Source organism: Salvelinus namaycush, chromosome 18 (assembly GCF_016432855.1).
Source record: "Salvelinus namaycush isolate Seneca chromosome 18, SaNama_1.0, whole genome shotgun sequence".
Taxonomy (NCBI): domain Eukaryota; kingdom Metazoa; phylum Chordata; class Actinopteri; order Salmoniformes; family Salmonidae; genus Salvelinus; species Salvelinus namaycush.
This window is the reverse complement of record NC_052324.1, coordinates 20,620,021-20,633,178: the sequence shown is the minus strand read 5'-3', so window position 1 is coordinate 20,633,178 and position 13,158 is coordinate 20,620,021. Positions and strand designations below refer to the sequence as shown.

At 40.5% G+C, this 13,158-nt stretch overlaps 1 protein-coding gene across 1 annotated transcript; it reads right to left on the bottom strand.

The window, feature by feature from the left end:
• Positions 1 to 1,105: 1,105 nt before the first annotated feature.
• Positions 1,106 to 8,619, bottom strand: LOC120063216 (ectonucleoside triphosphate diphosphohydrolase 4-like). The gene is made up of 13 exons (XM_039013442.1): positions 8,479 to 8,619; positions 8,122 to 8,235; positions 7,782 to 7,976; positions 7,415 to 7,620; positions 6,841 to 6,991; positions 6,618 to 6,721; positions 6,181 to 6,240; positions 5,873 to 6,027; positions 3,924 to 4,090; positions 3,481 to 3,805; positions 3,248 to 3,333; positions 2,982 to 3,143; positions 1,106 to 2,847 (listed from the first exon to the last, which is right to left on the bottom strand). Exons 4-13 carry the CDS (start codon positions 7,458 to 7,460, stop codon positions 2,613 to 2,615), a joined length of 1,491 nt encoding a protein of 496 aa, XP_038869370.1. The 5' UTR covers positions 7,461 to 7,620; positions 7,782 to 7,976; positions 8,122 to 8,235; positions 8,479 to 8,619; the 3' UTR covers positions 1,106 to 2,612.
• Positions 8,620 to 13,158: the final 4,539 nt, after the last annotated feature.

The following is a 13,158-nucleotide window of genomic DNA, read 5'->3' as shown; positions in this document are numbered from 1 at the left end:
TGTCCATTAAAATAACATCAAATTGATCAGAAATACAGTGTAGACAGTCATTTACAACATTGACAATTGTAGCTGGAAGCGGCAGATTTTTTATGGAATATCTACATAGGCGTAGAGGCCCATTATCAGCAACCATCACTCCTGTGTTCCAGTGGCACATTGTGTTAGCTAATCCAAGTTTATAATTTTAAAAAGGCTAACTGATCATTAGAAAACCCCTTTGCAATTATGTTAGCACAGCTGAAAACTGTTCTGATTAAAGCAGCAATAAAACTGGCCTTCTTTAGACTAATTGAGTATCTGGAGCATCAGCATTTGTGGGTTCGATTACAGGCTCAAAATGGCCAGAAACAAAGCACTTTCTTCTGAAACTCGTCAGTCTATTCTTGTTCTGGGAAATTAAGGCTATTCCATGCGAGAAATTGTCAAGAAACTGAAGATTTCGTACAACGCTGTGTACTACTCTCTTCACAGAACAGCGCAAACTGGCTGTAACCAGAATAGAAAGAGGAGTGGGAGGCCCCGGTGCACAACTGAGCAAGAGGACAAGTACATTAGAGTGTGTAGTTTGAGAAGCAGACGCCTCACAAGTCCTCAACTGGCAGCTTCATTAAATAGTACCCGCAAAACACCAATTTCAACGTAAACAATGAAGAGGCGACTCCGGGATGCTGGCCTTCTAAGCAGAGTTGCAAAGAAAATATTAAGATGGTCAAAAGAACACACACTGGACAGAGGAAGATTGGAAAAAAAGTGTTATGGACAGACAAATCTAAGTTTGAGGTGTTCGGATCACAAAGAACATTCGTGAGATGCAGAAAAAAATTAATTGATGCCATCTGTCAAGCATGGTGGAGGCAATGTGATGGTCTGGGTGTGCTTTGGTGGTAAATTGGGAGATTTGTACAGAGTAAAAGGGATCATGAAGAAAGGCTATCACTCCATTTTGCAACACGATGCCATACCCTGTGGACGGCGCTTAATTGGAGCCAATTTCCTCCTACAACAGGACAACGACCCAAAGCACAGCTCCAAACTATGCAAGAACCATTTAGGGAAGAAGCAATCAGCTGGTATTCTGTCTATAATGGAGTGGCCAGCACAGTCCCCGGATCTCAACCCTATTAATCCGTTGTGGGAGCAGCTTGACCGTATGGTAAATAAGAAGTGCTCCTCAACCCAATCCAACTTGTGGGAGATGCTTCAGGAAGCATGGGGTGAAATGTGTTATGTGCTTTGATAAACTATCCCCTTCACAGCAGTGAAATAACAACTTCTAAAAACAAAGCCCAGTGAGTTTGACAGTATATGAAGGGATTCCCAAATTAAATTATCTTCACCCTGTCACTTCATTGAACTGAGGAGACAGCAAAGTTTTACTCTACTGTAGCTCTGAGCCCTCGATGTGAATTCAGCTGATGTGGACTGGAGCATCTCTCCAGTGATAATACATGAATAAATATTGCGCCATTGCAGCTTCGATAAACGCTACCTGTTCTGCAATAGGGTTGGAGGAAAGTGAGGGAAAAAAGGACCTAGTGTAACAAAAGTCTACTACAATAGATCAAAACAAACTTAGAACAGTGGTTTCTGAAGAGCTGTAAGTAGTTTAACTGCATATTTTTTATTTAACTAGGCAAGTCAGTTAAGAACAAATTCTTATTTACCATGATGGCCTACTCAGGCCAAACCCGGACATCGCTGGGCCAGTTGTGTGCCGCCCAATCACAGCCGAATGTGATACAGCCTGAATTCGAACAAGGTACTATTGTGACGCCTCTTGCACTGAGATGTATAGCCTTAGTTTCTTCTGTGGCGCAGCAGTCTAAGTAAAAAATAAGCTGTAAATCAAAGTATGACAGGTGCCCGTCAGAGCAATAAACTTTGAGGGTGAACAGAGGTGCACACAACATTCCTCCCCACAACCAATAAACATTCACTGATCATACACCCAAAATGCAAACAGAGACGCTAGAAACAATGACACTGAAATTAAATTGCATCAGGATAATGTGACAGATAGGTGAAACTCTACTCAAGAACCGTGAATCTATAAATATGTACTGTAAAACAGTAACTGTTTCATCATCGTCCTCATACCCCTACTATTGTCTTGTCACGTTCATTCAATGATGTGCTCCTATATTGGAAAAAACAGCAGTTTAGGGGCGTTCTTTCACAATATGCCGTTTTAGGAATGACTAATTAGGGTAAGTTGTAAGGCAGCTGCCATTGGAACCTTACAGGAAGCTTGAACAAGCCTGCCTAACTGGACCAAGTACGGATGGGACCTCTCAAACTTCAGGCAAGGATAGTTACGCTCTTTGTACCTCGTTCACATTTCCAGAAACATAAAAAAGGCTGATATTTTGATATCATAAACACATTCACAAAGGATTTCATGGATGGTGCAAACTCAACATGCAATATCTCCCACACCAGTTCATCCCAATGCTGTCTGATGTCTCTGTTCATTGGACTCATTCAAAATCAATCTAAGTTCTAGTCTTTGTCATTTCCAGCTAAGAAATGAAGACCTTAACATAAAGGTGCAGGCAAATGGATTCCAGCTGGGAAAGAAAAGGCTGATTTTGGAGTGCCAGATGTGAAGTCTACAGGGTGATAGGGAGCGGGTGGGATCGGAGACCCTCCTCTAGCCACTCAACAGTAGAGGGGGTGCAGCGTTGCGTGGTACAGCTGTGGATACGTCGGAGGCGCAGCAAGTAGAGCAGGATGGATAGGAGGACAACCAGGAAGCAGGCCAAGAACAAGTAGTGGTTGTTGACAAAGGAGAACCTGTGACGCCAGTGGGAGTAGACTCCTTTCAGGCTCTCCTGCTGAATATCCCTTGGAGAGGAAGGTAAGTGTGAGTGAAGGACATTAACTATTTTTCAACGTCTCCATAACCTAATCAGCTAAAATATATTGGCTATCACAACGTACAAGCATAATAAAGTGTGACAGAGCAAGAGTTCTCTTACCTCAAAGGCAAAAAACGGGTTCTGTAAAGGATGGCTCCAAGAGTCCATTGTACCTCTTTATCATAGACCAAAAGGGCAGTCCTCAGGTTTTTGTAGTCCGTAGGGAAGGAGAAGCCTGTGTGGAATACCTCATACATCCAGGCTGATTTAAAACACTGGTACCTGCACACAATACATACATTTTAACATGAACTCTCCTTGACAACCATTTACCATTACTGGACTCAAGTCTTACTAAAATAGCCAGAGCCAGTGGTGGGACTTACTTGAGCCTGTGAACATCAGCGTGAGAGGCATACAAGCCTGAGTCAAATCGCTCTTTCAGAGTTCTCCACTGGGTGGCGCAGTAACTCTGCAGATGAAGCGCAAAGTAATTGGTAAACACAGCCACACTAACTGCAATTATCCTAATCTTTGGTGAAATATATGCATTTTACATGCAGTTAGAGGACTGCCATCTACATTGAAGAGATGCTGCTTTGCTGTGGTATGGGCACACCTTGGCAGCACTGGCATACTTTGAGGAGTTAAAATCCCCGCCCATGCGCAACACATCCTCTGTGCAGTAGTAGAACTCAGAGAACCCATAGAACTGGCTGTTGGGGTAGTCAATGGGAGGCTGGTAGATGCCATTGAGGGAGGAGTGAGTCTCATTGGTGTGGTTGAGGAAGGGCTGAAGCAGCTGTCTACAGTGATCAAAATCCCCAGTGCCAAGCAGGTGGAGTTTCTGTGTGACTGGCCCCACCTCATCCTGCAGGTCTGAGGGTAGACATGGGTCCAGGAGGGGGGACTCTCCTGTCTCACCTACATGCTGACCCAGGAGCCTGGACAAACCAACTCAAATGAGCTCTCCATAAAGACAAGCAACAGCAGCACTGAACAATGTCAAAACTAGTACACTCTTTATCAGTCTCATAATAAGCAAGTGTTGAAGGTTCTTACTTGTTTTTAGTGAGAGTGTTCATGACAATCCTCTCCTCGTATCTTTGTCGAGCAGCATTTCCTCCAAAGCCCAGGAAGGTGGACACATAGACCCGGTAGACATGCTCTGTCCGGTGGACATCGCAACCCAGGTGGAACTCTGCAAGCAAATTTTTGGCCACTTCCTCCTACAAAATATAATAACATTCAATATCAGACAGGAAATGGTTCTCTATTATCTAAGACTAAGTCTACACTAATATCAAACATTGAATAATGCTACATATATACAGTGCATTCGAAAACTATTCAGACCCCTTGACTTTGTAATCGAGGTTGAAAGAATTGTCCATTGAGCTCCGAGACAGGATTGTAACGAGGCACAGGTCTGGGTAAGGGTCACAAAACATTTCTACAGCATTGAAGGTCCCCAAGAAGACAGTGGCCTCCACTATTCTTAAAATGGAAGTTGAGAAGCACCAAGACGCTTCCTAGAGCTGGCAGCCCAGGCCAAACTGAGCAATCAGGAGCAATCAGTAACCAATGGTTACTCTGACAGAGCTCCAGAGTTCCTCTGTGTAGATGGGAGAAACTTCCAGAAGGACAACCATCTCTGCAGCACTCCACCAATCAGGCCTTTATGGTAGAGTGGACAGAATTAATCAACTATTCAGTAAAAGGCAGATGACAACCCACTTGGAGTTTGCCAAAAGGCACCTAAAGGACTCTCAGACCATGAGAAACAAGATTCTCTGGTGTGATGAAACCAAGATTGAACTTTTTGGCCTGAATGCCAAGCATCATGTCTGGAGGAAACCTGGCACCATCCCCTACGGTGAAGAAAGGTGGTGGCAGCATCATGCTTGGGGATATTTTCAGCGGCAGGGACTGAGAGCTTAGTCAGGATCAAGTGAATGATGAACAGAGTAAAGTACAAAGAGATCCTGGATAAAAACCTGTTCCAGATCACTCAGGATCTCAGACTGGGATGAAGGTTCACCTTCCAACAGGACAACAATCCTAAGCACACAGCCAAGACAATGCAGGAGTGGCTTTAGGACAAGTCTCTGACTGTCCTTGAATGGCCTAGCGAGAGCCAGGACTTGAAGCCGATCGAACATCTCTGGAGAGACCTGAAAATAGCTGTGCAGCATCGCTCCCCATCCAACCTGACTGAGCTTGAGAGAATCTGCAGAGAAGAATGGGAGAAACTCCCCAAATACAGGTGTGCAAAGCCTGTAGCGTCATACCCATGAAGACTCGAGGCTGTAGTCGCTCCTAAATGTGCTTCAACAAAGTACTGAGTAAAGTGTCTGAATTACTTAGGTAAATGTGGTATCAGTTTATTTAAAACATTTGCTAAAATGTCTAAACCTGTTTTTGCTTTGTCATTATGGGGTATTGTGTGTAGATTGATGAGGGAAAAAAACAATTTAATCCATTTTAGAATAAGACTAACATAAAATGTGGGAAAATTTAAGGGGTCTGAACACTTTCAGAATGCACTTTAAAAACCATTTACTTAAAGAAACTTGGACCAAGACAGTTCCGCATATAGCAAAAGCTCCAGGTGAATTACGTTCAGTGGAGAGCAAAAACAATGAGAAGAGAAGGTAAGCATGCAAATTGTCAGAGTAAATTAAAAACCATAGACATAAACCGGTCATAGATGTTTTGCATGCTGGCTCTCATGCATTATCTTTGATCTTCATTCCAGTTTCAAAGTAACACATTGTGGCTAGTATTCTAATGCTAAAGCACAAATCCGGTTATGAAGCCATGCAGCAGGCTTATCTTTACAGCAGACCTCCAATAGTCCACTCGGAATGGAGAGGACTTCATCTCCAGAGGACAAACATGATGTTTACAGGTTTAACCAGGGAATGAGTGGTGGGGCTGAAGAGAAAATGGGTGAGTGACAAAACCCAAAAAAGAGAGCACAAAAAAGCTAAATTGTTGTTTATAATAACCTGTTGTGGAGAAGCAAAGCTTACAGTTTTGGGCACTTCGTACGCTATCTGTGTGGAGACGCCACCCATGTCCAGAACACCGGCGGTCCGTGTCCTCACCAGCGCCTCCTGCTGGTCACCTCCTGGGACCTGCACCTCTACTACTGCATCCCTCTCTATAGGAAGGATAGAAGAGCAGAAGGTCCCATTGAAGAAGGGAAAGGGAGACAGAGGAGTGTCAGAGGTAAGTAAAACAAGGGAAAGAGGAAATTACAGTCTTCAACGTGAATATATGCAGGTCTCTTAAGGAAAGTTCTTTAGATACTTACCACTATCCACATGATTAAACTTTCCAAGGACAAAGTTGATTCCAATCCATGCATACACACCTGTCCAAACACAAGAAAGGACAATTCATACAGGGCTCTACGCTGACTTTAAAAAAATATATCATATTTACAAGGAGCATGTGTACCCCTCAGTTGAAAAATGTAGGTGTACACAAACAATGAAAAATATTTGAGCTAATAAAGCTAGAATTCTTACATTTTTCTAGACGCACTGGTGCTCCTAAATTACAATTCTAGGTCACACAGCAAAATATTTAGCCGCATATGAGAGTAAAATGGTCACACTGTAGAGCCCGGTCACATATTCCAGAATTTTTACTGTTATGTTACAAATTTTCAACACTGAGCATGATGATATTCTCCATCAGAATGGTCAGTGTTTAGCTTGCCAGCTTCTATAAAACAGGTTAGCTCACCTTCCTGCTTGCCAGAAATGACCTCCACATGGGAATCAGAGAAGAAGAAGTTGAAACGGACAGGGACGTCAGTCCTTAGATCCTCAAGAAGTGCCTCCTGTTGACTGAAAAAAAGTATACAAGCCAATTTCAGCATGGTCATAGTGGTGTAAAAAAAAAAAAAAGACTTTACAACTTCCATCTCAAGATGAGAAATACTCTCAGGTGTGGTGGGTAACTGTACCCGTCAGGCAGCACCCTCATTCCAGCTGTGCAAAATATGTACAGAGGGGTCTCCTGGTGCTTGTGTTTAGGAATGTGCCGGGCAGCAAAGCTCAGCAGGGGGTGGATGTAATCACTGGCCTTCTCTGGTGTTTTTGCTAGAGCCGAGATACCTTAAAAAAAAACACCAGAATGTCATGACCATGGCTCAGTCTTTCTTGGATGGAATGGATGAGTTCTTTAAACTATTTTTAAAAACATGTTTTTTTTATTGAATTTAACTAGGCAAGTCAGTTAAGAACAAATTCTTATTTACAATGACAGCCTACCCGGCCAAACCCGGATGACGCTGGGCTAATTGTGCGCCGCCCTATAGGACTCCCAATCATGTCCAAATGCGATTCAGCCTGGATTCAAAACAGGGACTGAAGTGTCGCCTTTTGCACTGAGATGCACTGCCTTAGACCGCTGCTCCACTCAGGAGCCCAATGTCAACTAGAAGCCAATGTCTTCTACATTATGAAAGAACAGTGATAATGTGTGCATGTGGCTATTCCCAGCAGCACACCAGTCATCAGCAACCAGGTATGCCTCACCTGGTATGATCTTCATGACCACTGGCTTCCTGTGCTGATCTCTCATCTGTCAGATGTCAAGCAGGTCATGGGGATTACCATTGTGCCTGGGCCAACAGTACACAAACACCCTGGAGCCACTGCTGCCGCAGTCCACCACCAGACCATAGTTAAGGTTGTGATTGCTAGTGTCTGTGGCCTCCACATCTGTGACCCTCGCCAAGTGTCTTAGTGAAAAGTTGAACATTTTAGGCCAAATTCAGGCAAAAATGTACTTTAAGTTTTTACAGGAATACATAAAGATAAATAAAAGGCATACACTGCATGTGTCCTCTACAAACAACTGGGGGACAAATGTATATCTTCTAATGTGATACAAGTGTCTCACCTGTGGAAATAGTTGTCTTTTCTGTTCCAGCTGTCCTGGCCCTTTCCTGTTACCAGCAACAGGTAAATCAGTCCTAGCAGTCCCACCAGCAGACCAAAGAAGAACAGCTGCCTGAATGAAGGTAGTGGCACACTGGGTAGAACCAGGGACGACAGGCTGAAGTGCCAGGAGGCTGGGAGGCATGATAAGTTGATCCTGTAAGAAGAGAAACCTCAGTATGGTTAAATACACTGACTTGTCTATATAATAGCGATATAGTAATTAAAAGGTTGAGCAAGATGTGAGTTGCTAAACTTTGCCAAAACATGTATTGGTCTTCTAATCAGTCGGCAGAGCCTACCTTTCCATGACGTGAACTGTCTTACTAGTTCACTGGATGGAAATCCAATGGGCCACTGAAGACCGGAAGTGTTGGCTTCGGACCCTCACCAACATTGTCCCACCTGCACATGGTCTTGGTAAAAGAAAATAAACACTTGAGTTACAAGATATGCGGTCATTATTACTGAAACCAACCAATACAACATGGTGACATTTGGCCACCAGCGCATGTACCACTTTTGCCACGTAGCTATCAACGTTAGCGTTTTGCATAGGATGTAACCGGGCTAATGTTTGTTTTGTTGCTAGCGAAAAACAGAACACCAAATTAGCCTAGGCAAGTAACGTTAACGTTACAGTACGCAATTGTACCCACCTACGGTGCATCTAAAACCATTGAGTTTCGAACGACTTCGTTACATAAAACATTAGCTACGGACTATCATTACTAATACTAACTTAACTAGTAGGGGGAATTGCTGAAAGCACAGTGGCTAAGTTAGATAGCTAACGTTACCTATCCAATACGCAGGTCAGGGAGATGTGAGTGACGTCAATTTTTCACTGGTGTAGCCCGCTTGCGGTAAGTAGCCAGTCAGTCAGTATGTCATTCTTCAAGCACGTGTGCTTTTCTCCATGCATATTTGGGGTTTGAGTAAATTATTTTCTTGCTCATTTCAATGTCTCAAGAGGCTAATTGGTTCCTGAGTATTCTGATAGCTTTCACGGGTCCAAGGCAAGGCAACTGTGATAGTACAACTCCCAAATTGCCACAATTGAAGAAACATTTGCAAGTTCATTGGAAACAGAAACAAAACTGAACAGTGTGGGATATGACTGCAATACATTTAATACATATTTGGTATATAAACTGATATTGTTATCATAACACCCAACCCATTAGTGGATCTGAAAGTGGCTTTATATCATCTATAAATGCACTTGTCAAATTTATTCTGCCGAGTGTCTGCGGGTTTTCGCTCCTCCTTTGTACTTGATTGATTGAATTAAGGTCACTAATTAGTATGGAACGCCCCTCACCTGGTTGTCTAGGTCTTAATTGAAAGGAAATTAACAAAACCAGCTGACACTAGGCCCTCCATGGAATAAATTTGACGCCCCTGTATAAATGCATTTAAAAAGGAAGTCCCTTTTAATCCAGGGTTTTAAAACAAAGGTGTCATTGTACGCTGATGATTCATGTTTTCTTTTAAATCCACAGCCTCATAGAGGATCTAGATTACAACCAAATTATGATAAATGTACTATATTACGTATTGGATCACAAAAAAATACAACTTTCACATTACCGTGTAGTTTACCAATAAAATGGTCTGCTGGTGAAGTGGATATACCCCGTATACATATCCCGAAATAAATAAATGATCTCACTCCAATGAATTTGAATAGAAAGTCAGCAAAAATAGATAAAAGATCTTGCTACCATGGAAAGGGAAAAATCACCCTGATTAACTCTTTAGTCACATCGCAGTTTACCCATTTGCTTATGGTCTTGCCTACACCTAGCGAACAGTTTTTAAATTATGAGAAAAAAAGATAACATTTTATTTGGAACAGCAAGCCAGACAAAATTAAACAGGCCTATCTATATAATTAATATGAATTCGGAGGGCAGAAATGATTAAATATTAAGGCATTAGACCTCTCACTAAAGGCTTCAGTCATACAAAAGTTATACTTAAATCCGAACTGGTTCTCTAGAAAATGTGTAAGAATGTCTCACCCCATGTTCAATAATGGCCCTTTTCCTTTTATTCAGATTACAACCCCACACTTCCGTTATTTGAAAAGGAAATCATCTCCCAAATATCGCTATTTTTAAAACAAGCCATAGAAAGTTGGTTGCAATTTCAATTTAATCCACCAGAAAAGAGAGAACAAATAATACAACAAATATTGTGGTTAAACTCAAATATACCAATTGATAAAAATGTATTATTTTTAGAATAAAAAAAAATATTTTTAAAAGGTATAATCTTCATAAACGATATCATAAATAGGACTGGTGGAGTTGTCACACATGCAACTAACAAAAACATAAGGAATGTTCAGCTCCACCCAAAATTACAACCAACTAATTGCAGATTTACCGCAAAAATGGAAGGGGGAAAAGTAAGGAACTTCTCTGTCGGCCCTGCATTAAAATACCATAATTGGTTAAAGAAAATTGTGATAAATAAAAAGTACACCAGTTTCATTTAAGGACCAACAAAAATGACAGCCGTGACATCAGGGTTGGATAGGTTACTTTCTAAATGTAATCAGTAACGTGATTTTGGGATTACCACAAACTCAGTAACGTAATCCGATTACATTTATTTACTTTTAGATTACTTTCCCCTTAAAAGGCATTAGAATAAGAGAAAAATGTATGTTACCAATTAAAATACATCTATTGCAGGATAAATCAATGTTAAAGTTTACATAGCTGGCCATATATAGATGTTACATTTTACTTTCTGGGTTGGTTATGTAGGCTTCTTCTAACCCATCACTTTCTACTACATATAATAATAATATATATACAATAAAAATCAAAGACTCAGAATTCCAGTCATCCAATAAATGTTAAACCCCTTGAATAGGACTTTGAAATATGGAAATATAGATTAGCCAAATTGTTTTACCTGAGCATAACCCCAAAACTAAGGACTTATTAGCCAGCCCTACTCTGTTGTTTATGATTGTTGTCATGGAGGACTGATTGGGCCCATTGATTCGAGTTGAAAAATAAATGCTGCGCTCATGGAATGGCATGCTTAGAGCACTAATGAAAAGTGTATTTACATGTGAAAAATGAATGCCATATGCTGCATTTGCTATATGCCTATTGTTTACCTTTTTGTTGGTGACACTTTGATATCTTGTTAAAGGGCAAATGTTAAAGGGCAAATCCACAGATGAAACAATAACAAAATGCCACCTCGCCTGTTTTGGTAAAAAACTGAGGGATGGGCCTGGAGAAATGTCACCACTCTCAGATTACTAGACAGAGCTATGGATGCAAGGACTGACAATCCATGATATCAAAATGATTGTTTTAACCATGTTATAAGGCTAGTGTGTGTTTACATTTACAATGTTTACAGAGAAAAACAAGCGTATATTTTGGGTTCTCATGGAGTGTGACAGTTGAACTAAGCTCACGAGACATTTATAAGTTATATTCTTCAAGAATCAATGGGTATATATATATATAAAATGTATAAATACAATAATGGATGTAGCAAGTACAGATTGGCCCTTTAAGTCTATCAAAAGTGTGCGAGTTTGAGCATGTGTCCATTAGGCCTATAGATTTATTTTATCAACATGAATTAGATTGAGCAATAAAAGCCTCACTTTTATTGAAACTGTTGCAAGAGAGCATTTTTCGCTGGCTGTCCACTGGTTTCAAAAACAATGATTGATAGGCAGTTTAAACTTCTTGAATTTAACCATTATGGGTTCAAATACATAGATTTGTGAACAGTCATACACAATCCGTAAGGCTCAAATAGCTACATGAGAGAGCAGCAATATGATTCACATCAATGCGCTATGTAGATAGCAATAATAGTGATATCCGTATCGCCGTAGACTACACCACTGCGGTCATCCTTACCTCCAAGCGTTTATTAAAATTGTACAATATTTGGATGCCGACAGCAGTCGCACTATTGGAAGACATAGCTTGGACTGTAGCCTACAAAAGCCCATTCTTGCTCTTTTCCCGCGATTGATCAAACACATTTTGTGTGTCATCATAGCGGTCTTTGACTTGTGATCAGACTCGCTCAGGTGGAACAATCGTAAAAACGTACGCATTTTTTCAATGCTGATTTGAATGTCATTGGGAAAACAGAAGTGTCAAAGAATTTTTTTCGCAAACATGCTTTCTGAATTTACAAGTAATCCTCGAAGTGAGCACAATATTTTTTGCTTGTAATGTAACGGATTACTTACCGGGATTTGTAATCCGTTACCCCAACCCTGCGTGCCATATAGATTGCAAAATAGTTGGGAAGATATTTTTGACGTACCGATTCCATGGCACATGGTTTATGAACTGATACGCAAAACTCCTTTTTCAATTTAAATTATTAAACAAAATTCTTGCAACAAATAGAATGTACTTATATGGGGGATACAACCTTCCCAGCTCTGCAGATTTAGCTGCGAATGGACAATCATTAGATCATATGTTTTGGTACTGTCCATATGTTTATTTTCAATCTGTAGAAACAATGAGAATAAAAGGTTCTGAACTTTTGTGAAACAGTTTAGTTGAAAAATGCATGGCAAATAGAAATCCAATATGGTGGTGTTAAGAGATAGACGGGAGGGGTTGAATGGAGATAACTAATGTAAAACATACTTTGTCCGTAAAACTTACATAGGTTCAGAACTTTTGTGAAAGAGCACAATTTGAAAGACATGGCAAGTAGAAATCACACCGGATGGACATCAGAAATAGATGGGTTAGGTTGAGGAAGGCCATGAGTAAAAAAAAATATATATAACTATTGTAAAATAGACTGTGTCCATAAAATGTATATTGTATGTATAAGCTGGAAGTAAGCGTTGTTGTTCACTAGTTTACGCCAATTAGGGGAGGGGTGATAGGGTTAGAAAGCAATAAAGGAAAATATTTTTTTATAAGATAGATATATATGATATATATACATACACACACACACACACACACACACACACACTACCGTTCAACAGTTTGGGGTCACTTAGAAATGTCCTTGTCTTTGAAAGAAAAGCACATTTTTTTGTCCATTAAAATAACTAAATTGATCAGGAATACAGTGTAGACATTGTTAATGTTGTAAATGACTATCGTAGTTGGAAACGGCAGATTTTTCAGCTGTGCTAACATAATTGCAAAAGGGTTTTCTAATGATCAATTATCCTTTTAAAATTATAAACTTGGATTAGCTAACGCCATTGGAACACAGGAGTGATGGTTGCTGATAATGGGACTCTAGATATTCCATAAAAAAATAAGCCGTTTCCAGCTACAATAGTCATTTAGAACATTAACAAT